The sequence below is a fragment of the Lampris incognitus genome, chromosome 1 (genome assembly GCF_029633865.1).
Source record: "Lampris incognitus isolate fLamInc1 chromosome 1, fLamInc1.hap2, whole genome shotgun sequence".
NCBI lineage: Eukaryota > Metazoa > Chordata > Actinopteri > Lampriformes > Lampridae > Lampris > Lampris incognitus.
In genome coordinates, this window is record NC_079211.1 from 35,869,675 (window position 1) to 35,896,371 (window position 26,697).

The 26,697-nt window shown below is 41.7% G+C and overlaps 1 protein-coding gene across 1 annotated transcript in view; it reads right to left on the reverse strand.

Moving 5' to 3' along the window:
- Positions 1-26,697, reverse strand: part of atp8a1 (ATPase phospholipid transporting 8A1) — a 218,356-nt gene that overhangs the window by 25,417 nt on the left and 166,242 nt on the right. Inside the window, exons 26-32 of the mRNA XM_056274219.1 lie at positions 23,751-23,934; positions 21,265-21,375; positions 10,055-10,129; positions 7,737-7,859; positions 3,406-3,484; positions 2,202-2,263; positions 321-377 (exon numbers count right to left, since the gene is read on the reverse strand). Coding sequence (XP_056130194.1) covers positions 321-377; positions 2,202-2,263; positions 3,406-3,484; positions 7,737-7,859; positions 10,055-10,129; positions 21,265-21,375; positions 23,751-23,934 — 691 coding nt within the window. The remainder of the gene's footprint in view (positions 1-320; positions 378-2,201; positions 2,264-3,405; positions 3,485-7,736; positions 7,860-10,054; positions 10,130-21,264; positions 21,376-23,750; positions 23,935-26,697) is intronic.

Consider the following 26,697-nt stretch of genomic DNA (forward strand, 5'->3'; position numbering starts at 1 on the left):
CCATGTTATAGATGATATCTGGGAAAATGCTTAACCTTTTAATATGCATGCCTTGTCATATGCCATTTCCATAACTTGACATTTTCCATGTGCTTAACAAAAGCCCATTGCATGCCTACCTGATAAAGTGATTACCATATATTTCATTTAACTGGTATTACAGTTACAATCCCAATGAAAAGCAAAGCATGTGTGGACAAAGTGACTGAGAGATAAGAAGAGGATGGAGAAGGTATTTAACAAGTGTCTCTAGTCCTATAAAGAAAAGAACTGAAAGAGGAAGACAGAATCCTAGAAAGAGGGGAGAACCATCAACTTACCGTCGTCCAGGAAGAGGTCTCAAGGCCAGCTTTAAGACAAACAGTGATGACCACAAACTGTAAAGAAAGAAATCATACTGTCATATGCTGTCTCATTCTAAAGCCAAGGTCAGGGGTTGGCAACCTTTTGGATGTCCCATGCCACTTAAAAATAAATAAATGAATAAAAAAACGCAGACCCGAGCGCCAGTTCTCTATTTGTTTATTTACTGCTGTGAGTTATCTCCCCATCTAGATTGTGCATGTCAAAAGATCTGGGCTGTACACACACAGACAGACACACAGACATATACACATGTAGAAACACACACGTTAATTTTCTATGTACAAAAATTACTAGGGCGAAAAAGAAAATTAACTAATTCAACCTTACCGATTTACTGCGACCCTTGTTTGTCACAATATCTGGTAACCACTTCTAGAAATAGAATGTTGTTTACATCCACACTCTCGACAAGAGCTATGGTGAACACTGACACATCTTTCAATTAAACAGTTTGCTGGCACCTTATGTTTTCAGCCATGTCTGTAATGCACCTCTCTACAGTTCTCACAGAAATGGGCATTTCTTTGATCCTGTTAATAATGACTTAGTCTTTGTTTGGTAACCCATCAAGTATGACCTGCGAACTGCTGAGGAAAGCTTCCTTTAAATACTCTCTTCATTGGAGAATGGCTTCCCGTGTTGAGCAATGCACCGCGCAACTTTATACTGCCCTCCGTAGCTTGGTTTTTGGCAGCACATAGGGTTGTCAATACGTTAATGTGCTTCCCGTACTGGACCACTGCCCCCTTGATTGATTTCGCTTTATCAGCCTTAACTTTGAAGCATTTCTCATGCCTCGCTTCAAAATGACATTTTACACTTGAAGTTCGACACACATTTTTGCAGCAGAGAGTGCACACAGCTAGATCCTTTCAGAAAATAAATCTGAATTCGTTTGTCCAAGATGGCTGAAATAGGCGAATATTAGACAATATTGCTTCTGCCATTGTCAGTTGTTCTTGACATAAAGAAAAAAAGAAAGCTGGCTAGCCTACGTTTTTACTACTGCTGTAATCAGAATCAGAATCAGAATCAGAATACTTTATTCATCCCCGAGGGGAAATTGGGTAATGCTGTGCTCGTGGGCAGATTAGAGGGAGGAGGGGGATGATAGACCACATCAATCGTGTGCGCTCTGTCAAAAATAATGGTGTATTTTGAGAGTAATTATTTCAGTATTATTTTGAATCGAATTGTTCATTTAGTTCACCATTATATTAAGAATGTTATTTTATCAAAAAAAGTAAATTGAACAGGCCTGTCCGGGCCTGGCGGCCTATCCAGGGTGTCTCCTCGCCTGCCGCCCATTGACTGCTGGGATAGGCTCCAGCATCCCTGCGACTCTGAGAGCAGGATAAGCAGTTTGGATAATGAATGGATGGATTGAAGTATATTGAAAAATATTTTTTATTGAATTGCTCCATGTGCCCCTGTTAATGGCCTTGCGTGCCACCGTGGACATACGTGTCATAGGTTGCCGACCCCTGCTCTATGTCATCTTGATGTAACATGAAGTTTAACATAAAGTGTACTAGAGTGACAATTTTTGATGACAATTTTTTTATTTCTGGATATTTTTTCCTTAATTTGCCTGTCCGGTTATTTCTATTTCAGAGGGTTGCCAAAATAACTTTGAAAGCTGTACAAATTCAAAATAGCACCCTGCATATCTGAGCCGAAATCACAGCACAGACTAAAACAAACAAGAAAACATCAAAGCAAGACATAAAAGACTGCAGAAATAATGATGTTTGGCTTGATTCAAGACACCTTACTTGTTTTAACATAACACAAATGCTGTCAGGAAGAATTGTGAAAGTTCAAAAAACACTTACTGTATAAACCATGTTGCCCAAGAGGAGATAGTCAGGGGTCTTTCCATTTCCAAAAACAGTATCTATGCACAGAATCAACAGCAAAAGCTTTTAGAGTGAGGCCGTCTTGCTTCAAGCACTTGAGTTTTAGACAGTCTTCCATTAGGCTAACTGCAATAAGCTAGGCTCCTATATACAAAAAACAACCAAAGAATAAACAAGGTACTACTAGAGGCACAACTGAGTCTGTACTCTGATGTAAAAACTATGTAAACTTTGCCATCAAAGAATCATTTAGATGTAACCTGAAGAGAAGGGTAAAATCAGTTGCTTCAATTTGAGAAGGGCTGATATGTTGATTGTCTTGTCTAACAATCAGGAAAGAGGAAAGGTATTAAAACTCATTTTACAATAATAATAGTTGGAGACTGATTTGTGAGGGGAAAAAGGAACCCATTTATCAAAAAATGGTTATTTATTCAGCCTTTAATAAGAAATCCAGTTTCTTGGAAACACTCCGTGCAACATGGTGGCTTTAGTGGTTCCTTTAAGTATAAAATGAAAATGAACTACAAATCAAGCAGATGTATTCTTTCAAACTCTGCCATGTGGGTTGGGCTGCTGCTAAGGCCAAAATATTAGCAGCGTGTGAGCGCCTGTGAGGACGAGGGGCTGCCCCTTCCCGTTTACTTCCGGCTGGTAATATGTCTATGAGTGAACTGAGGCTTTGCTGACAGCCTGTCAGTCAGAGTGAAGGGGCTTTGCGCCTTTGTTTGGAGAGCAGGCCCAAGCTTGTGTGGTCCCTGGCTCCGGCCAGCCAAGAACTACTGGCAAAAAGATCGCTATTCTGTAGGTGTGTGCATGCAACCTCAAGCACACAGACAGACAGACAGTTGAGCTGCCTACTAGGCTACATAGTTGGTCTGAGATGGACAATGACCTGGTTATCTGTGCATCTCTGTATTTGCATGTATTGATAAGTTAACTGTAAATGGCTACATTCAAATGCATTTGAAGTGCTGCCATTGTCCAGATACATGCATCGATGTGCGCATGAGCATGCTCACCAGCGGAGTCTCTCTTCACCAAAGCACACACATGTTTGTAATTCATGACTGGAAGGTTGAAGAGTGAGCTAATTAAGACAAAGTATGTGTGTTTAACTATCCTGCTCTCCGTTGTGGGTCTGTGGAGGGCCATGCAGGAGACTCTGGGAGCTACTTACCGTGCTGGAAGGCTTTGAGGGGGAACCAGAAGAGGATGACGGAGTGGAAGAGACCATTCAGACAATGGGCCCAGAAGACCTGAGAGGAGTAGGGGGAGAGAGAGAGAGAGAGAGAGAGAGAGAGAGAGAGAGAGAGAGAGAGAGAGAGAGAAAAGAATGGAGGGGGTACAAGAGGGGGATGGGGAGGTGGGAGGCATGAAGATTCCAGGAGTGAGTGAAGGACCAAAAGGAGAGAGAGAGAGAGAGAGAGAGAGAGAGAGAGAGAGAGAGAGAGAGAGAGAGAGAGAGAGAGAGAGAGAGAGAGAGAGAGAGAGAGAGAGAGAGAGAGAGAGAGAGAAGTATGAGAAAAGGGTACGGGTCGCCCCAGCCTGCCAAGTGACCCCTGACCTGGTTCCTTTGTCCCAGCCCAGCACTAGGCTAAGTGGCGGTTTTGTAGGGGCCGCCTCGCTGAATGGCCACCCCGCTGACAGACACTTTGTATATCCTGTGTGTGTGTGTTACACGAGAAAAAGAGAGGGTGCTGAGTTTGTATGTCTACATGTGTTTGTGTGTATGGGGTGTGTGCATGCAAGGCAACTGAACATTGTCTATGAGAGGGTATTTCAATTTTTTCAAATGCTTTTTTCTATTTAAATTCTGAGAAATGTATACATGGGATAGGAGTGAGCAAAAGAAAAAAACACACAAGATATGACTGTGTAGGTCATGTTGAAAAGCAATATATTAGTTCCACACCTCGTCAATAAAGGCATTTTACAGCATTAATGTATGTCCTGCCACTGTGGGAGTTTCCCTTCATTAGATTTCATTAGTTTTCAGTCCTTTCATATGAAAATTCAAAGCAGTGGAGAAATAAATGATAGGAGAATTAAACAAGCAGAAATCAGTCAGGAAACACACAGGGAGTCTGACAAGCCCGACAGAGACTAAGTTACGTTTATGGTAATTAATAAGGACCTGGAAAATCATGAACAGCTTGCTGTCTGCATGTTTGTGTGTGTGTGTGTGCACGTGTGTGTGTGTGTGCACATGCATGAATGTGTAAACTTTGGATGAGTCATTTAAATCAATACTCCCTCTCCAAAACTACCTTGTTTCAAATTTACATTATGCAAGGCAAGAGCCAAACAAAACACTAATGGGCGATGTAGCATGAAACAGCCGTGAAATCCAGTCTGCCAGAAACCTCTCCACATTTTGTGCACCCTTTTTTCCCCTGTCTTGACCCAGACACTGGTGTTTTTTCTGAAAAGCTGAAAATTTGTCAAACCAAAAGAGTAAAAGGCACATACTGGCTTAAATCTTTATACACATTGAAAATCGTAACCACTTTCTGGCACATTACAAGCTAGAGGCACGCTTTCTTAAAACATCCTTTTCAACAACTTCATAAAATTTGTCCCTACATACAAACATTAGTTATCCAAGACAAATTATAGACACTGAGAACTCTTAAGTAAATGGGATTTTCACAAATTTCAGACATTTAGGAATAACTGTTTAAAGATTTAGAGGTTTGCAAAAAAAAAAAAATCTGCAAGGAGAAGAGAAAGGGAAAGGAGCAAACGAAAGAGAATATCAAAGAAGTGGAGAAGGAGAAACGAGAGGATGGGTGGTCAGCACAAGTGAGGTGAGCAGAGAAGTGCAGGAGAGAGCACATGAAAGGAGGACAGGAGAGGAGAGGATTTTGTTCTAGGCTTTGGCTGTGAGCCTTTATAAGATACCTAGGCCTCTGTGGCCCGACCTTCTCACCTTTGCTAGTGCCTTAACAAAAACAAAGCCCCGAGTCCCATGGAATCCACCGACCCCCACCCTGGCCAACCTGCCCCTCCTTATAAGCACACAGACCCATACACTGGGCAAAGGGAGGCTGGGAAACCCCCGACTCCGCCCAAAACTCCTTCATCTCTGTGGTCAAATGTGTAGTAAATTATCTCCTCTCATGTTGCAATTAGGTGCTTATCCCAATTAGCCGCCCACTGGCAGAACCAGTTCTCTATGCACCTTCTCCCCTGGCCCCTCCTCAACCAGCCTCAGTACAACATACTGTGGGTAAAACTAGCCCACTTCCTCCCACCCTGCCACAATAATGAATGCTAATGAAATCAATAAATGTTCATAATCATTTGTCCCAGTGAGGTCCTCCCTCTCACTCCCTCCATCAACCCTGCATCCTCCTCTGGCTTTCCCCTTGTATCCCAGCAGGTTGCTAAGGATCCCCTCAGGGTGAATGCCCTGGTCTGTACTGTAAAGATTCGGTCCTTTGTGCAACTCCTAATTGATAAAAAAGCTTGAAAGCTTGTACTTTATATCAGGCCAAATATTTCCAGGCCCTCCCATCCCTACCTCTAAACCTTGCTCTTCAAAGGGGTGAGGGAGGGAGGGAGGGAGAGAGAGAACAAGAGAAAAAGAGGGATGTATACAGGATGATAGATGCTGGTGAACGGGTAAGGGGAGATGTAATTACTGAGACCACGTAAAGAGGACTGTGGTTTATTAGAGTGACTTGGATGCCAGAAATATGTAATTAAAAGTGTAAAGGGGACACCATTGAGGCCACACCTTAAATATTTAACACTCTTAGATGTGCCCCTCTCTCACCTCAAAACAAACAGCTTTAATTAACAAAGACAGTATCTGTTGTCTACAAAAGAGCTAGACGTGCACAAAGACAGGCTTCTAGGGGCCAAATTCCTGATGGATTTTCTCACCTCGCCTCAGGCCAGCTGCAAGGAAAATATCAGGGGAGTAGAGTGGGAAGCTAGCAAAAACAACCTGGCGACCTAGCCAAGGCTAGGAAAATGAGTCCCAAATAAAATTGAGGTTCACCATTTGTAACTATCAAACACATACATTTTCAAATCATTGTTTGACATAAAAACACCCAAAAACGAATGGGTCGGCTAAATAGAAAGGCTAGGGTTTAACAGTTTGTACATGAACTTTAGAGTTCAGTTGAAACTAATCAATCTCTACCCAAAATATTTTTTCCTAATTTCTGATCTCATTGATTCTTTTACAATCTTATCAACTGGCAATGAATCAGGGACTTACTCCTGTGGACTTTTGTTTAAGATTTCACTGCAGTGCTTCTGCTTACAATCAAAGCAACATAACAGGTGAATTCTGTTCCTGCTCATACAAGGACTAGCTTGATCAGTGTAAACTCTTGATCCCCAGTGACTTATAGAAATTCAGGCTCAGCAGGCCTCTTTCTCAGCTGTGCAATACAATAAAATCTGGAGATGGATTTGGTGTGGCCCATGTGTCACTTAAACAGTGAGCTGAGGTGAGTGGCCTTGGCATAATAAAATTATCTTTAATTATGCTAGTAGGTTATGCTAGCTGTCATAATAACTGACTTCTTCAGAATCGACATAGCTCAGGTTAAAGTAGATCCAACAACCTTGCTCCCAGGGCAAACACACACCCGCTTAAACAAATTGCAAATTACTGAAACTAATTTTCCACAACGAATGCCATCACACCATGACAGCACACTCTCTTCCTTTCTCATTCTTCCCCAACAACTTTGGTTGCTACCCCAACCCTTCTCCACACCCCATCGACCCTGATGCCCCTGACCTCCATGGCCAATCCATCTTTAATCCATCTCTATTTGGTGCTAACCAGGTCACCACGCCTGTGACAAGGGTCTAGAGGTCTGCAGCAAAGCATGGAGAAAGGAGAAGACATCTTTATTAGCAGCAGGGAAAAGCTAACGGACCCCCCCCCGCCCCGCCCCCAGCCAGCCAGACTAGGGCAGACTGGGCAATGGTCAGAGACACTCCGACTGCTGCTCCCTGATCACTATGACAGAAATGTGTGGGTCAGATGGTGGTGACAAGATAGACAGGAGCATCTCATGGCATTAGTGTGATGGAAGTTATGAAAGCTAGAACTTTTAATTTGTCCCACTTGGTCTTGTTGATTTGTAGTGAAGTATAAATAGTATATATACATTTAATAGTTTGTAGATGCACTGGTTTATAAGAGCATGGTGTGAGTGTTTGCAGGGTTACATTCCCTGTGAGCCACATCAAATCTTTTTGTCATAAAGGCATGCAATTAAACTTAGCAATTTAACATTCGCACTTCCCACACTGAAAGAAAATTAGGATGTGATGTGCAAAAACAGCTCTCTGAAGCCCTTGTATAAATTGTGCCCCATTTTCATAATCCAGCCTGCTCCAGGAATGGGCACTGAAAATTACAGTCACTATTATTACTTGAATACTATGCAACAAAAGAGGAAGCTGAAAAGTAAATCTAAAAAACAAAACAAAACAAACAACAAAACAAAACAAAACACAAACACACACCAAAATTACCTTAGTATTGAAACCCATGGCATTCTGAGAGGTTTTGTAGAGTTCTGGGTACTTCAACATGTTCTCTTTCCTGCAGGAACGCTCAAATATGCCCAAAGTGAGAGGAGGCAGAGCAGTGAAGATCTAGACCAAAAAATAAAAAATAAAAAAATGCAAAGGCATCAGTGCTAACTTTTAAAAATGTTTAAATACATTTTATCAAGTTAAAAACAGAAATTCAAGCAACTGAAATATGGGCAGAAAAAAAAAGGAAAAAAAAGAAAACAAGACAGATGTTTCCACTTCGGATCCTAGAAAGCCACATACGTATAGTAAAATAAAATTCATCCATTCCATACCCCTTATCCCACTCAGGGTCACAGGGATGCTGGAGCCTATCCCAGCAGTCATTGGGCAGCAGGCAGGGAGACACCCTGGACAGGCCACCAGGCCATCACAGGGCCAAATTAAATTAAATTCAACCAATCTTAAAAAATGTGGAATTTATCAGGAATCCACATTTATAAAACTATCTTCTCATTCTACAGGATAATGGCAAATGAATTAAGTTTTTTTGCTGAACATTGCAACTAAAAACTTGCACTAATGTTGCCAAGACCTGAGAAAATATCCACAAAATCTTGTGTCAAAAGAATTTTATGAAAATTTTCTTTCATGAAAATTTCTGCAACATGCAGCTTCTTGATTCAGGCCATCTCAAAACATATACTGTGTGAATAAGAAAAAACTATATAAACATAACTATTTTATTACTCACTCACTAACCTACACTTGAAAGATGGATATTGTCGAAAGTCAAAGGGTTTTGATGAAAGGGTTGTCATATCCTAATAAGAAATAAATGAGGTAGAAGGCTAGATGTTGGTAAATAAACTATGGCTTCTTGTTACAATTTGATTTAACTGAATTCAAACCGAACCCCAGTCCCGATGGGCATTAAAGGCCTTGTATTTCTGCAATTTAAAACTTAGCTCCTAATCTAAAATGCTGTGGAGTGAATGATAAAAATGTCCAATTACTTTATACTTGTTGTAAACAAGTGTCTTTCTCATCTCAATCTCCATATGTTGCAGTTGTAGCCCAATTTGCACTTGCAATGTTCTATAGTCTTCACTGAAGACTATTGACCTTATCCCATTTCAGGGTTTATTATTTTGATTAGTCATGCTCATAGCCTGTTCATATGCAAAACATATCGTCAATGAACATCTATGATGCTCTTGACTAGGAAGCAGGTATTTAGGCATGGCTAAAGTATAATTTCTAAGGGGTGGTGTAATGTTGTTCTGCACTGCAGCTGCTGAGAGAGGAGTGACAGTATTGTATAGCTGGGGGGGAGGGGGGGCTCAGCGGGTCAGTTGGTGTGATTTCCCTGCAGGCCCATCTGGAGTTGAAGTCTGTAGGCTTCAGCCTGTCGGGCTGCAGGACATGCTCCACTGGACTTCTTTCTCATTCAGGACTAGGCCCAGGAAGAGCTCCATTGAGGGGCGGATTCAGCCCACTGCCCCTGACAGACTCCCACTGAGCCAGTGGAATTTCTCCACTATTCAGATAAAGTGAAAGAGTAGCAGGCGCCCATCACCCCACTACCCCCCCATCACCACCCACTCTTCAACAAGTGCTGATGTTCTAAGATGTTGGTTTATTAAGCAACAAATGCTAGAGCAAGAGCGGCAGAAATGTCCTACTTTCTTCACAGTTGCCCCCCCATAAATAACTTCCACTTGTTGGTGATCTCTCTTATGTGGGCACTACTCTCTTCACACTTCTCTCATTCATTTTTGTTGATTGAATCACTTGGATTATTGATAAACAGTTTTAAGTTACATGTCAACTCCCTGTGAGCTTAACAGCCCAGCACTAAAAATTAGACTGTTGCAGATGTGGATTTGTTTCCTTCACTGAACTGATCTGACAGACATGAAACATGAGTTCATTATTACGAATGGCCCCATTACAGAGCCCTGCGGGACCTCCTGTGCCAACAGCAGGCTGAACTGCTGCTCCATTCAACCTGTTCTCTTTATCATTCACAAATGGCTGCCCTCGCTAACTACACTCTGTGGGGCATGCAAGGTTGTTGCTCTTTCACATTCAATACATAGTTTAGGGTGCATAGGGAATGTGGACTTGACAACGGGTCATAAATAAATGAGATTTTTTTTCAGGATGTTGATGACATGGTCATGCAATAAAGCAATCTCGTTTGGGGTGCCACAGTGTATGAGTCTGTGCCAGAGACCAATGTGGAAGAAAAAAAATAAAGCAGGCTCTTTTGCACTGATGGAGAGAAGTGAGTAAATCATGTTAACACTTACCACATTGTACAGACCAATGCACCAGCGCTCAAACAGGATCTGGCCAGAGAAGCCATTGACGAATGCAAACCAGATCTAAGGAAGACAAAAAGAAAACAAGGAGATAATGATAGGAGAGCAAATCAAGACCACAGAGTTTGCACAAACCTTTTTCAATTTTTTTTAACTTTCATTTTTGGCAATTTTAGCCTTTATTGGCAGGACAGTAGAAATAGACAGGAAATATAGAATTAACAGAGAGAGAAGAAAAGAAATACCGCTAAAGTCCTTATGACCTCATGGTCACCCTTATTTGACTGAAGTGCAAGTAGCAAACATTTTCACTGCCAAAATACACTCACAGCAATGTGGTGCATTTGTGATTACGATCTTTAGGTTTAGATGTAATATTAAATCTTTTTGCTGTGATATTGTGAGAGCCATGAAAGAGGATGGTAGTCTGTACTTCTTCTGGGACACTTTATGAAATCTGATAATGTAAATTTCCCTCATCAGTTAATTGATGAAAAATGCTGCTCATTGCCATTGGCCTCTCTTGTGTATACTTTTCATCGCAGATGCTCAGTGTGAATGGCTTTCTATTTACAGATATTAGTATTGCAGACTTACTTGCTGTCTTAATAGAAAATATTTCACATTACACTGTCTTCAGTCTTCAGATTGCACAGAGAATTAAAAGGCAGCCAGCTGCATTGTTTACCAGACTGCCCTGATGAATGTACGGCTGCTGTTGGCACAAAAATAAGAATTTTAATTAAAATGTCTGCATTGTCTGCAGTCATATTCCTCTAAATGTTTTTTTTTCTCAAATTTAATTATATGCATTGGTGGTAGTAATAATTCAGTCACTGGGGCTGCACAAGCCAGTGCACTCTTAGTGCCAGTCCCAAGCCCGGATAAAAAGGGAGGGTTGCTTCAGGAAGGGCATCCGGTGTAAAACCTTTGCCAAATCAAATATCTGGATAAATCAGATTTCCATACCGAATCAGTCGAGACCCAGGTTACCAACGACCACAACTGGTACTGTTGGCCAACAGAGTGCCGGTGGAAACTATGCTACTGTTGCGCGAAGGAGAAGGAGAGGGAGAAGGCATGTCCAGAGGCAATGGGAGACGAGGAAGGGTAGGAGTGTGGAGGTGAGAGTCGGAACTTTGAATGTTGGCACTATGAAGGGTAAAGGGTAAAAGGAGAGAGCTGGCTGATATGATGAAGAGAGGGAAGGTAGATATACTGAGTGCGCAAGAAACCAGGTGGAAGGGGAGTAAGGCTAGGAGCATCAGAGGTGGTTTCAAACTCTTCTACCATGGTGTGGATGGGAGGAGAAATGGGGTAGGGGTAAGTCTGAAGGAAGAGGATGCCAAGAGTATGCTGGAGGTGAAGAGAGTGTTAGACAGAGTGATGAGTATGAAGCTGGAAATCGAAGGGGTGATGATGAATGTTATCAGTGCATATGCCCCGCAAGTTGGGTGTGAGATGGAAGAGCAAGAATAATTCTGGAGTGAGTTGGATGAAGTGGTGGAGAGTGTACCCAAGGAGGAGAGAGTGGTGATTGGAGTGGACTTCAGTGGGCATGTTGGTGAAAGGAACAGAGGTGATGAGGAGGTGATGGGTAGGTATTGTGTCAAGGAGAGGAATGTGGAAGGACAGATGCTGGTGGATTTTGCGTAAAGGACAGAAATGGCTGTGGTGAATACATATTTCAAAAAGAGGGGGGAGCACGGGGTGAGGTATAGGAGTGAAGGAAGGTGCACACAGGTGAACTACAAGATGGTGACAGGGGAGAATGTAGCTAGGCAGTATCGGATGGTGGTCTGTAGGATGACTTTGGAGATCAAGAAGAGGAAGAGAGTGAAGGCGGAGCGCTGGATCCAATTGTGGAAGTTGAAGAAGGAAGACTGTTGTGGAGTTCAGACATGTACTGGGTGGTAGTGAAGAGTTGCCAGATGGCTGGGCAACCACTGCAGAAATAGTGACGAGGACAGCTAGGAAGGTACTTGGTATGTCATCTGGACAGGGGAAGGAAGACAAGGAGACTTAGTGGTGGAATGAGAAAGTACAGGAACGTATACAGAGGCTGGCAAAATAGAAGTGGGATAGTCAGAGATGAAGAAAGTAGACAGGAGTATAAAGAAATGTGGCATAAAGTGAAGAGAGAGGTGGCAATGGTAAAGGAAAAGGCATATGGTGAGGAGTTAGACACTAAGGAAGGAGAGAAGGACTTGTACTGACTGGCTAGACAGAGGGACCGAGCTGGGAAGGATATGCAGCAGGTTAGGGTGATGAAGGATAGAGAAGGAGAGGTGCTGATAAGCGAGGACAGTGTGTTGAGAAGGTGGAGGGAGTCCTTTGAGGGGCTGATGAATGAAGAAAATCAGAGAGAGAGAAGATGGATGATGTGGGGATAGTGAATCAGGAAGTGCGGTGGATTAGCAAGGAGGAAGTGAGGGCAGCTATGAAGAGGATGAAGAGTGGAAAGGCGGTTGGTCCAGATGTGGAGGCACGGAGAAGTGTAGGTGAGATGGCAGTGGAGTTTATAACTAGATTGTTTAACACAATCTTGGAAAGTGAGAGGATGCCTGAGGAGTGGAGAAGTATACTAGTACTAATTTTTAAGAATAAGGGTGATGTGCAGAGCTGTAGTAACTACAGAGTTATAAAGTTGATCAGCCACACAAGATGAAGTTACAGGAAAGAATAGTGGAAGCTAGGTTAAAAGGAGAGGTGATGAATAGCGAGCAGAAGTATGGTTCCATGCCTGGAAAGAGCACAACAGATGTGCTGTTTGCTTTAAGAATGTTGATGGAGAAGTGTAGAGAAGGTCAGAAGGAGTTACATTGTGTCTTTGTGGATTTAGAGAAACCATATGACAGGGTGCCAAGACGGGAGGTGTGGTATTGTATGAGGAAGTCGGGAGCGGCAGAGAAGTATGTAAGAGTAGTGCAGGATATGTATGAGGGCAGTGTGACAGTGGTGAGGTGTGCGATAGGAATGACGGATGGGTTCAAGGTGGAGGTGGGATGACATCAAGGATTGGCCCTGAGCCCTTTCTTGTTTGCAATGGTGATAGACAGGTTGATGGATTAGATCAGGCAGGAGTCTCCATAGACTATGATGTTCGCAGACGACATTGTGATCTGTAGTGAGAGTACGGAGCAGGTTGAGGAGAACCTGGAGAGGCGGAGGTATGCACTGGAGAGAAGAGTAATGAAAGTCAGTAGGAGCAAGATTGAATACATATGCGTGAATGAGAGGGAGAACACCGAAATGGTGAGGATGCAAGGAGTAGAGGTGACGAAGGTAGATGAGTTTAAATACTTGGGGTCAACTGTTCAAAGTAACGAGGAGTGCGGAAGAGAGGTGAAAAAGAGAGTGCAGGCAGGGTGGAGTGGGTGGAGAAGGGTGTCAGGAGTGATTTGCGACAGAAGGGTACCAGCAAGAGTTAAAGGGAAGGTTTACAAGATGGTAGTGAGACCAGCTATGTTGTATGGTTTGAAGATGGTGGCACTGACAGGAGGTGGTGATGAGGTGGCAGAGTTGAAGATGCTAAGATTTTCGTTGAGAAAGATGAAGAAGCACAGGATTAGGAATGAGTATATTAGAGGGACAGCTCAGCTCAGATGTTTTGGAGACAAAGTAAGAGAGGGAAGATTGAGATGGCTTGGACATGTGTGGAGGAGAGATGCTGGGTATATTGAGAGAAGGATGCTGAAGATGGAGCTGCCAGGCAAGAGGAAAAGAGGAAAGCCAAAAGGGAGCTTTATGGGTGTGGTGAGGGAGGACATGCATGTGGTTGGTGTGACAGAGGTAGATGCAGAGGACAGGAAGAGATGGAAACGGATGATCCGCATTGGCGACCCCTAACAGGAGCAGCCAAAATTCGTAGTCGTGGTAGCACTGGTGGTAGTAATCCAGAGGGGCACTGCAGCTTCATTTACTCCAAGGAAGGGACAAAGAAGAACACTTTCTGCATCTAGACAAGTTGCTGTGGTTGCTCGGCAGTTCGTGTGCTTGATCCAACCAATGAGAGGTACTAAATAAAGTTGCTGTTGGCTGGAGCAGATGCAGGACAGTAGATTTCATAAGCCACATTCATAGCTGAGAAAAGGTGTGCTTGTGTTTGAAGTATAAAACAAAAGCTACCATATTTGCGCCAACAAGTGAAACTGAATTTTTTTTTTCCATGAATTCTTCAAACATTTGAAACCTTGCAGTTTTTCATGGCTGGCAAAATCATAGCCTTTTTTTCCAAAGAGAGCACATAAGGATGATCCAGTAGAGCAACAGGACAGGTGAATGGAAAGTGTAGTGCTTTACATATATGGTTATCACTTGTTGGAAAAGCTCGCTAAGTCAACAATAGCTATGAAAATGTATTGCAATAAAACATTTAAGCATGTTTTATTTTTTTAAGTCTATTAATCTTTTTGTTCTCACAGACCTGTTTCAATGTTAACTGTTAATGTCCATCAAATTTTACAATATTTTGTCATATAAATTAAGAAATATTTTATAATAATAATAACTTAAATAACTGATTTACCAATTTGAACCGATCGGAAGATGTAGGCAAGAAAAAGGCATGTGTATGCGCACACAAATGATGGTTAAGCAGAGTTACCACCTTGGTCTGATTGTGAGCCACGAAAAAACCCTGGCAGTACGCAATTCCTATAATATGGGTGGATCAAAGTGAGAATAATAACTGCTAATAGAGATAAAATCATCTAGAGGAGGTAATAGATCAAGCGATGATGGAGTTCACTGTGATAAGGTGGAGGAAAAATGTTTCCAGGCAATGTGGAAAAAGTAACTTAATTGTCCTACATCTAATCATGGTTTGTTTGAAGTTCTGACCTGTGCCTAGCACATCATTAGTCTATGAAAGAGCCAGGTTTCAAACTTGGGAAGTGCAGGCGGGGATGGTAGTGGTGGTAGCCTGAATCAATGTTCCTGAGATTGAGTGGGAAAGCCAAAACCTTCAGATACCAATTCCACAATGTAAATCTTCCCCTGGCTTCATCACAGGATTACGAACAAACATATATCAAACCCACCATTTCCCTTCCTGATCCACCTGAAGATATGAGGGTGACAGACCAGGTTAGTTATGAGGCCAGGCTCTCAGGATTTGGGGACTGAGTGGGCAAAGGATACTTTGGATTTATCACACCATGAAAGGGAGGGGGAGCTAATATAAACCATATGCTGGGTCGAGATGAAGTTTATCACCTCATATCTTGATGAGTACAACTTATCTCAACAAAACAATATCTGTCAGGCCAAAACTGAAACCGGGTATTCTGGAGGAACATGGAGCCACTAACGTTGAATACTTGGATCGTTAAGTGGACTAGGAGATCTACCTATCTTTATGATGTTGATGCAATAGCAGAATATATAAAGGGGATACACATGAAAAAAAACAAAACAAATCTTTGTTGTAAATCAGATACATTTGGTACACAAGGGGTTTCAGATAGTGAGTATTATCTTGCGCACTGTCTGTTGGGTGATATTTGGGTGTTTTTATAAGAAATGGTGGATAAGAAACTGTTAAACACAGTGTTACTGTGCACAGTGGTCCTGAGGAAACCCTTACCATTACTCAGGCCATAGCTGTCATGGGAACATCAGACGTGCTATGATTTGGCCATGGCCAGAGAACATTTCTTCGCTTCATTTAACTTCATTATGAAGGCATGAACTGCTACAAATTCTCAGTTTTGCACAAAGCCTGTAGGAGGGGCCCCACCCGCTATTGCAACTCACTACACAACCAATACCAATCCCACTACTGGTCCTTCCCATTCAATCGTGTGAGCGTATGCGTGAAAATGTTCCCAAAACAAAAGTCTATCACCCACCCCCACCACTTCATTCCCTTAGGCAAGGGGAAGAGTTAGGGTGCGTGTGGATGAAGCAAATGTATGTGTGCGTGCCCCTTAACCCTGCCCCTTCAGCCCCCCACCTGCAACGCCCACCCATTCCAGCTCCCGCCCTTCCATCCATCAGGTGCATCCTACCATGATGTTGTTTCTCTTTTGAGGAGGAGGCCCTTGGTAGTCTTAAGGCAAGAAAAACACCGGGAGTGAACTTCTGGTTCTATCTGTCCTATTTCTCACCAAAAAAGAAAAGTAAATAAACTGAACGTTACTAATTACACCTCTCCACTGGTACCAGAAATAACATTTCTTTAATAAACTGAATAAATAGCTTCTTTTTTTTTTGTCAGTTCTTGTCAGCCCTCTTGTCTTGTGTTGTGCATTTGGCAGGTGGCTTCAGCCCCGCAATTCCTCAAGCGGCACTGAGATACAGGTATCTAAGGAGGGGTGTGCTTTGTGTTGTGCCAGTTGGCAGCTCTATACCAACAGCTAATGCTTGCCCCACTTGCCAAAGTGTTGGACCAAATTTATTGGCCCAACTCATTCAGCTCAAAGAACCATGCCGACCCTGTCCAGAGTTGGTCAATCACAAGAAAATGAGGACAGGTGTACAGAGTACTGTAAATTACAGTCCATCTATAAGCAGTAAAGGAGTAAGAGGAGCATTATATAGTCTGCTTTGCTGGAGGAGGGATACATTCAGAGGCTGTTGCCAGGGGTTATATGAAGATGAAGTCCAAGCCGCCAGCAGGTTAAACCAGCAGGATGGCTCAAGCAATGGTAACGAGAGGCTAGCAAGTAGGTCAAAGTGCTGAATTAATTACAGCTTCACTCAATGAGGGGCTCTGGGCTGATATATTGTTGTGCTAAGTTAAAAAAAGACTCCTATTCATAGCATGCGGTAACTGCTTCTGCGTGAGTGTTTTGGCCTGGTCCTTAGCGTTCCCTCTCTCTTTCTGCCTCTCCTTCTCTTGAGGGACAGATGCATTGATTTGCTCATTAGGGAAAGGAGCGGGCAGAAATTTTCTTCTTCTTTTCTTCACTTCATTGAGGGCCACTCAGCGTAGGGGTGTGGCTGGCCTCTCTCCCCCACTGCACATTCTGAAAAACAGGCTGGAGGGATGACTGAGGAGAGCAGAGCTTAAGAAGAGGGGGACTGGGTAAGGGGACTAACTGATGAGAGGACTCCTTGCATATTCATCAGCAAATCAAAAATCAATGATTCCAAGGCTGCTTTTGAGGCTTTGGCTAGGGATGAAAGGTGGGGGGCAGAATGAATTAAATTTGTACAAAAAGAAAGCACAGAATAAATATGAACATTATAACAGTGAATGAAGAAGCTGATAAATATGGTTTAAATATGTGGTGATATAAAGAGGGGCAAGTCACATTACAATGCTGGCCCTAGCCTTTTTGGTTTTACTCACAGCGTGCTACCAGTCAGCATGCTTTGCTCTGCAATTCTCAGCCTTTCCTAACTTCCCTGAGCTCAGCTTGAATGAGCTTTCATGTAATTACCTCATAAATGCCACTTGTCTATCAGCATCTCTGCAGCAGCCTGACAATGTGTCAATCAAACAGGAGTATCCAGCTGGATCAGACGTTTGAAACAAGTTGCTATGGCAACTTCCTTTGGAATGGTTTCTTTAGGTTTGAATGTGGCTAAATCCAATCCTTTTCTCCTTGTCCTTTGCTTAAGCAGCAAAAGTTGTAACAAAGTGGGAGTTATGAATGCGGTTTTAAATATTGTCTAGCATCCAGGCACTTAATGTACAAAATATTTGCACCATTGTGACATCCTCTTTCAACTAGATGGATAGTTACTGTACAGTACAAACATCCAGGTGTAGAGATTGTCCAAAATTGATCAGATGGGCTACCCACAAATGACAAACTATCCTATGGCAGTGAAGTGAGAGTGCAGTCACATAATAACAAATCAGCACTGTGAAAACCACAAGCAAACATATGCACTAAATGGTAGTTCCACCTGTCAGTCAATCTCCATGATGAGTGACAGCCTTACTTCCTGACTGACAATTAACCCTCAACCCAGAGTCGCAGCAAAATGCCAATTATAATCCAGCTGCTCCTAGGGCCAAAGACTGAGTTGAACCTGCATTCACATTATGCACAGAATCACCGACCCCCCTCACTTTGTGAATGAAAAAGAAGCAAAGACCCAATGGAAAGATAGGAGGAAGGAAAAGGGGCTTAGATACAGACTTCCTCAGTCCTGCTATTAAGATTGTGACACACACTGTATTATACAATAGTTCCCCAGAACAAAAAAGGTCAAAAAACCCTTCAACACCCTTGATTCTCTCCTTGCAATGTAGCCTGGGAGTTGACGAGAAAAACATGCAAGCACAAAAGTAAACCTTTTAGCACAACAAATGTAGCTTTTACCCATACCCTGGGGTTGCTGGTGTGTTGGATGTCAGGGCCTTACAAAACTAGGCCGTTTGATATATCGACGCAGCCAAACAGAGAAGAAATCCTCCATTATCTACTTCAATCCCCTGAAGGAGTGTAGCATGGGGGGTGGGGGGTGTTCTGTTTTCAGAGTCTAACAAAAGGTGTGCGGGGAGGAGGCTCGCCTTACAGACATAACTATAGACATATGTACAAACTACAGAAAAGGACCTCTTTTGAATAGGGGACCTGGTGTGTTTCAAAGCGAGGCTGTGGTTGGACACTCAAGGAAAAGTTAAATGATGTTGAGAGGAATTTTGACTAAGTTTTAACTGAATGAGGGCTCCACAAGCCATGAGGTCCATTTACAATTCACAGGCAGTAGAGAGAGAAAAATTAAAGAGGGAGAAAAGAAGGAGAGAAAAATTACATGGGCTTAATTTGATACAACATTCTGCTCTTTGCAAATGCATTAGAAGTTGTGCCAACTATTTTTGGCCTTATGAGAAAATTCCCATTGAGTAAAACAGAGACCAGATTACACAGAGAAAAGCTGAAACAACAATTAAAAGAATTCAACATTAAGGCATAGATCGAATTTTCTCAAATGTAATATTTCAATCATTAAATTAATCATCAATAATTTTCCCCAGAAATAATGCTTGTCCACCGTAATTTTGTTTTCCAGCTCCATGTTCGTAATTGCTATTCAAGATCAACAATATAAAATTGATGGAAATCAAAGCTGTTTTCTGGGTGCCTATTGTTTCAAGGGAAACCAGTTACAGGAGAGAGATGCAACATTAAAGAGGGACAGAGAGATCTGTCAAGAGCCATGTTTCAACAGTACAAAGTTACAAAAGAAACAGTTGCGTCATTGAAGTTGGGGTCAGGAGAAAAGGACACTACTCCTCTTTTGTTAGAGGTTGCCAGGGGATGGTGGATATTGCCAGATAAGGTACATGCAGACACGGTGGAATCTGAAGTGGTTGAACAGAGATTTTCTACGGCACATAAAACTATGATGAAGATGAACAACGGGTTCAGAGGTCAAGTGAAGGAAGACGGGGGGGGGGAATGGGAATGTGCTCATATTTCCGCGTCAGGTAACGTGGCAACACAGCGGTGAGAGCCCTCTGTTTCACAAAGATGCCAGGGCATTTCATCAAGTGGTGACATTCTCCTGTCATGTGATGGATACTCTTCTACTCCTGAATTGCCGGTCAGGGAATGTACTCTAATTGCTCCACAGTACACTGATGTCTCACTCCAGAGCAGAGCAAGAGGGAAGTGTGTAATTCACTGTCTCTCTATGGCTGCTGGAACCCTCAGGCAGACTGCTCAAGCCAGAGGAATGTCAGTGCAGAAAGCAAGGGGGTGCCTTTTTGAAAAAACAAAACACAAAAAAACAAATCTATGAAGTGGCTGAATAAGAACACGGGTTGATTCTAGAGGTATAATTTGTAGAGACTGTAATGTAATGGTAATGTGAAAATTTGTACCTGCCTGTCAGTGAGTGTGAAGAATATAGAGACTATCATCATCATCATCCACCCTACCGGGAGCATAGCTCCAGACGGCATTGCTCTCAGAATCTCAGGATCATGCAAGCTTCTCCACAACGACAAGGTGACAATCCATGGAGAAGATAGTAACTATACCTTACTGATTACCATATCATATATAATTTCTAATTGCAAGGGAACAATATGTTTCACCTTGGCATCTTCAGGAATATGTCTTTGTAAAACAAAATATTCAATATCCCTATGAGGATTAATAAAATGTATCAACTCCTGTTATAACACTGTTTAAAGACAAAATACATCTTCGTTTGGACTTCTTGATGATGTAGTGACTACTAAAAAGCAAGGTGTGAAGAAAGCTTTATTGCAGATCTCTGCTTTAAGAGTTTTAAAAAAGATGCTAAGCTATTCCTGTGGTGCTATAGCCTACAGACAAGTGTATAGCCAAAAGATCAAAACCCCTAGGGGCTCTCTAGGATAAAGACGGTGCTTATCGCAAGCCCTTGACATGTCTGGTCACTCTTGAGCCAAGCTCTGAACCTGCTATCAGTGCTGAGTCTGGTTTCTGTCAAGTGCCATCACACACACACACACACACACACACACACACACACACACACACACACACACACACACACACACACACACACACACACACACAAAATACTCCAACAGACCAATGTATGGGGTAACATTCCAACACCACTATCTAGAAATACACAGAAAGAGGAAGGGCTATGCAGCAACAAACAGGGAACAAAAATTTTGAGCTAGTACACACTTGTACCCCATTAATATGTTCTGAGCCAATTATCCATTATGTTGAACTTTCACGTGTTTTTAATGGCTGGTTTAGCTTTAGTTGATTATCTGTGTTGCCAACAAAATGTAAAAAGTAAAAACATTAACTTGTAATGCTAACAAACATGAAAAAAGACTTGTGGCATCCCAAGTGAGTTGGCCCTAACCTTCACCTACATCTAAACTTCAGGTATCTAATATCTGAGAGAGACCCCCTAAAGGCAAATTTACTGCTAGGCTCAGCATATTTTCTGCTTCATGTGTGTGTGTGTGTGTGTGTGTGTGTGTGTGTGTGTGTGTGTGTGTGTGTGTGTGTGTGTGTGTGTGCGCACGCACACACACATTTGTGTACACTCCTGTCTATGCATCTCAAAAGGGTGGAATCACGCAAAATATTCACACAAGGAGCTGTACAAACTGGCAAGTAATGTGTAAGGCCAGTCACCAGAAATACAAACATGGAAACCTTTCACAAGGAATCTTTGCCTGTACTCAATCATGTCATGTGGAAAAATCCCAAAGCTTGCCATTCAAATTCTCTGCTAGGCATGACTTACTGCCTTGAGAGCTACTCAGTGAGACTTACCTCAATGATATAGAGGACAATATTCTTGTAGAAGCAGTACAGGATACACTTGGCTACACGGTTGTAATTCCAGGCCCCATGGACCAGCAGCAGATTCTTCAAGTATTTGAACTGTGTGGGAGGGAAGTGAAGGGGTAAAAACAAGGTAAATAGGCAGCATAACCGTAGATGTTTAACAATGAACTGTATTCTCCTTCTCTACAATCACTAAGCAGGGCAATCCTTCCTGGAACAGCGTAGTGTTTACAGGAACTTTTGGATTAAAAAAGCACAGGCCTAATTGTTATTTAAGAGCAGGAAATTGAAAAGGTTGCAAAGGGGTTGAGGGCAAAGTCTTCATTCACACATTCCAGGCATTTTTAGTCACAGTTTGATTCTGCTGGACTTAGCCTAGCCTTAAGTTGCTGAAAAGGGGAGAGGATGGGTGGGGGTGCAGGTGGGGGTACTGGTCTCCCAAGGCTCAGGGTAATAGTTAAATGGCTTAAGATAATCCTACTATTTGGGGCCTGTGGTGCAAGTCACATTTCAGTTCAATCTCCAACTGATAAATGAGATTACGTTGGTGCAGGACTCGCTAAGACAAACATTTTGTCTTATTTGCCAATATGTTGCACAAACAAAGCACACAGTGTAATCATGAACATAGTATCATAGCTACATCCTCTCACATAGCTCTAGAGTATCAGGAACATTTCACTTTATGTAAACTCGGAGAAAAATATCTCTATAATGTTTAATAGCAAAACTCAAGGTAAATATTGTTTTGCTTTTTTAAAGGCCCAGAGTGTCTTTGAGTAGAACGGCAGGAGAAGATTGCAATATTCTTTAGCAAAACGAAAGCAGAGTGCTGGCCTCCTCTTTGTCTGACCCACGATGTGGTGGGATCAAACAGCCAGTTACCACAGAGCTCAGCTGATGACAGATGGACAGCAGAGGCGCCTCAGCCCAGACCCTCCCTACCCTCCACTTGTTTCAACTGATACCGGAGAGGTCTATCATCAGTTGTGTCCAGCTCCCGGTCGCACAACCTTAGAAACAGGTTTAGCAATAACATAAAGGAACATAACCTTTGTCTAACAGGACATTAGTGTCAATCATGCAGCCTATACAGTGTTCGAAAAAACAAGTTGAGTTGAATAACTTTAAGGAAGTTTTATTATACAGTTGGCAAATTACAGGTAATGTACCATTACCCCAATAAGGGCAAAAACACCACAAGTCTGGTGGAGTAATTTAATATGATGCCGGGAATAAACTTAAATGGATTATATGAGGCTGTCTTTGAAAGACATACGCTTTCTACATGTCGTGCAGATGGAAGGGAGCACTTAAAACAACCCCAAGTCTTTTAGAGAAATTGGATGCTCAAGCAGAGACTGCACCATATTTTAGTCTACTGGCCTCTCTAACTTTCAACCCTGTGGCTATAGGATAGCCAAGAATATGAAGAAGAAAACAGGACAGTTATGAAAAAAATAAAAAAGATAGAAAGCATGATATGAGAGCGCCATGGCTTTTGTTTTCTGGCACAATTTTGGTTGCTTGCTCTGTATCGTATATCAACACAGTTTCAGAGATACTGGTTATTAGGATATGAGAATATGTTTACATAGCATGTTACCAGGATCTGTTACTACATTATGCTGGGAGGTGTGTGTCAGCCAGATACCTGTTTTACAGGAGCGACTGTTCATTTATGTAAGTTAATGCAGCAGAACACATCTAATACATTATTACATTCAATGGTGTGCCAAGTTATTACTAACTAGTTATCACTAACACGTACTGTGCATTGAAAGACAGAAAAAAGACAAGCAAAATATTGAATTTCATTCTAGGACTTTAAAGCAGAATGTCTACCAAAATGGTATTATGAAATCCAACAGAAGAAAAAAAAGGGATGAATCTGTAGCTCCTTCATAAAAATATTTTGTAACATCCATTAATTCAGCAGCATAGTCGTCTTCTTCACAAAATTTGGGGACAACTATTTTACTTTGATTTGAATTATAACATTTACCAGGTCTCTCTTTTTCTTGTCTTTCAATTACAATGCTTCCTTATCTTTTTACATCAATTCATTGAGCAATATTGTGGAGCTTTTCTGAAATCAGTGAAGTCTGTTATAGTGGGAAGATGATTCAGTGAGGCTTGTGAAGCTGTTTTGGGAGATCCTTCAATTGAGTCTCTGACCCTCTGACCCTCTCTAACTCTACAATAGTTAGTGGCGTGTGGAAGCTCTAAGTTGGCACTGGCCTACCCTCCACACTGTAATTAATCAAAGCAGTCATCAAAATGTTCAAGTGCAGAACCTTGTCTTTTTCAGTACATTTCCTTACAAAATTCCCCTCAACTACCGCCAGTGACTTATTTTCCAGTTTGTAAACTTAACCGTTCAAGTTCTCACTGAAATTATAATGAACCAAAAAGAAGTAAGGCGGTTGTATATGCAAACAGACAGTCTGAGTCCCATTCACCCTCCTTACTTGGGCAATAGAGTAGTCTGAGGAGTTTGCTGCTTGCAAGCCCTCATTGCCTGAGATTCCCACCCCAACATGAGCTGTCTGGATCATGCCCACATCGTTGGCACCATCGCCAATGGCCAGGGTGATAACCTTCACCTGTTTCTTTACCATTTCCACCACCTCTGATTTCTGAAGTGGAGATACTCTAAAGGAAGGAAACGAGAAACAAATACAGTAGTAAATGAAAGGTAAATATTTAGCACCAGATTTGGTTGATGTTTGGTAACATTAGTGAAGACATATATTTACAACTCATGGATTCTCAGTACAGAAGGAAGTCATAATTTGTGGAAAGCAAAGCATAAGTAATTACAGTCAGAAGACTCCCCTCTACTGGATGCATATTTGATGGTCCCAGAAAGTTGAATCAGTTCATCTGGATGCAACATTTAGTGGGAGAAATGTTTAAACCTTGTGTCCAGATGAACTGATTCAACATTCTGGGATTTCCTTACCTGTATTATTGAGCATGTATCAAGACATATTTGATAGGATTTTCTCAAAAGGAAGTTCTTCATTAAGGAAATTCAATATTACACTATTACTATTCACTATTACATTGCTAAATTCTATTGAGTCCAATTCTATTGAGCAAATGTAATAACATTCGAGATGCCCATAGAAAAATATTTATCCTGAGAAAATGAATGATGAGATCAGCAATAGTCAAACCCCAAAACTCTTACTTTAACCTCAAAAACCAGCATACACAGTGTAAGTAGACAGTCAGGCATGCCAACAGTTTGAACCACAGTCTTGTGTAGATACACTGCACTAAATACTAAACACAAGGGGCCTTTTGTATGGAATATATTTCTTTTAGAATTAACTACAGTTATTTATCTAATTTTCTAGAAGATAATTGCAAATGACAGATGCTTTCCGTTACCCTGTCTGCCAGTTTCTCCCTCTCTATGGACCCCTGTCTCACTAGTTTAACCTCCTTGACTGAACCCATGAAACAGAGCCAATCATCATATGATAGATCTGACACATCCTATAACTCCTCCTTTACGAGGCTTCAATCTCTACATTACCCCCTAAGTGACAGCCAGGCCCGTGGCCTCCCGCACAAGCTTCCTCTAAGTGGAATAGGGGTGATGCACAGTACAGCCAGTCCCAAGAGGTGATGTTGTAAACTAGATGTCTTTCTTAAATTAGCTAATTCCTGTGAGTATGTTTACAGTTATTTTCTACATGCTTAATAAGAGCCCATTCATCTCCAGCTGCTCGGAGAATGTGCAGCAGGCAAACACGCAAAGAACCACCCCCTTGCCAAAAAAAAAAAAAAAGGCTGACATCATGCATTAAGTCATCCTGGTGGCACCTGTAAGTTTGTTGTTGTTCTGAGAACATGGCGCCGACTTCTGACACAAACCATGCTGTGGTCGCCAAGCTGTTAAGCAGTTCCTTTTATTTGTGTCCTGGGCAGGTCAACACTGTCCACCAATTTTGAATGTTGGCATTTTTAATTGGACTAACACAGGTTTTAAATTGGTACCATGAAAATACTCAATATGCTTTGATGGAAAAATGCTACTTTTAGTGATTCAAAGAATGTAGCTTTTAATGAGGGCAATTTTGATCTTATTTGCTTTAAGGCTTTTTTTTTTCGTGTCTCTTCTCCTGCGTATGTGAATGGTGTGATGTGAGACTTTCTTGTGTGCATGTGTCGTCTGTCCTCCTGTCATGTCTACATGGTGATGGTGGTAGCGTGGCTCAGGTCCTAGTCTGTTCTGGTGGCACCTGGACACTGCTTGGCACCCTCCTCATCATAGTCTTCATATATTTTATAATTCCATTATAATTCTGTTATCCTCTTTCAATGTTGTATTCTGTAAATTGTGTTTTATTCTGTAAACACAACATCCATTGCATGTCTGTCCATCTTGGGAGAGAGATCCCTCCTCTGTTGCTCTCCCTGAGGATTCTTCCTATTTTTTTTCCCTGTTAAAGGTTTTTTTTAGGGAGTGTTTCCTTATCCGATGAGAGGGTCTAAGGACAGGATGTTGTATTGCTATAAAGCCCACTGAGGAAAATTTGTAATTTGTGATAATGGGCTATACAAATAAAATTGACTTGACTTACCCCAATACTGACAGGGTAGGACAGGAAAAACACCCCGTCTAAAGATTTTTCCTCTTACAGTGCTACATTTAAAATAATTGAAATGTACTTTATCATTAAAAGTATAATCAAACTACTTTTAATGTTCTTCATGTCCTCAAACAAAATATATAACGTTTGGGCATCCTTAAAGATGGAGTGTTTTCACCTCTCCTAACCTAGTGTTATTAGATACTGGGCTGGTACTGGGTTAAAATGGGACATGGAGCAAATTTCCCCAAACATGTCAGATATTAAGGCTAACCCTTTGACCGCTCTGCCATTTATCAATACACAAAGGGATCCCAGAAAAGTAGGATCAATTCATCTGGACATAAGGTAGAAACGTTCCATCATTCATCCAAGTGACTTTGTCAGTTTCAGCTGACTGCAGGTATCCCCACCCTTATAAACAGCACAGTTGCATAACAACTGAAACTGGCGATCTAACACCAGTTTAATAGGCAAATTGTCATAACCATTAATAACCTTGTGTCCAGATCAACTGATTCAACTTTTTTGGAATTTCTACACCTGAATTGTTGACCATGCATCAAGATACACAGAGGGCGATTTTCATTCTGAAATTTAAAAAAAAAAAGAAGCTAGCTAATAGGCTAGTTTCCATTGGCAGTCCCTTTGCCTGATGTTGTTAGGCATCTTAGGATAATAGAATAGTACAAAAAAAAACATACAACATAGTTAAAATACAACAGAAGAATAACAAGAGCAAACAAACAAGAAAATATATACAGAATATACAAATAATGTAGAAAAAGATAATAAAGATAATATAGAAAAT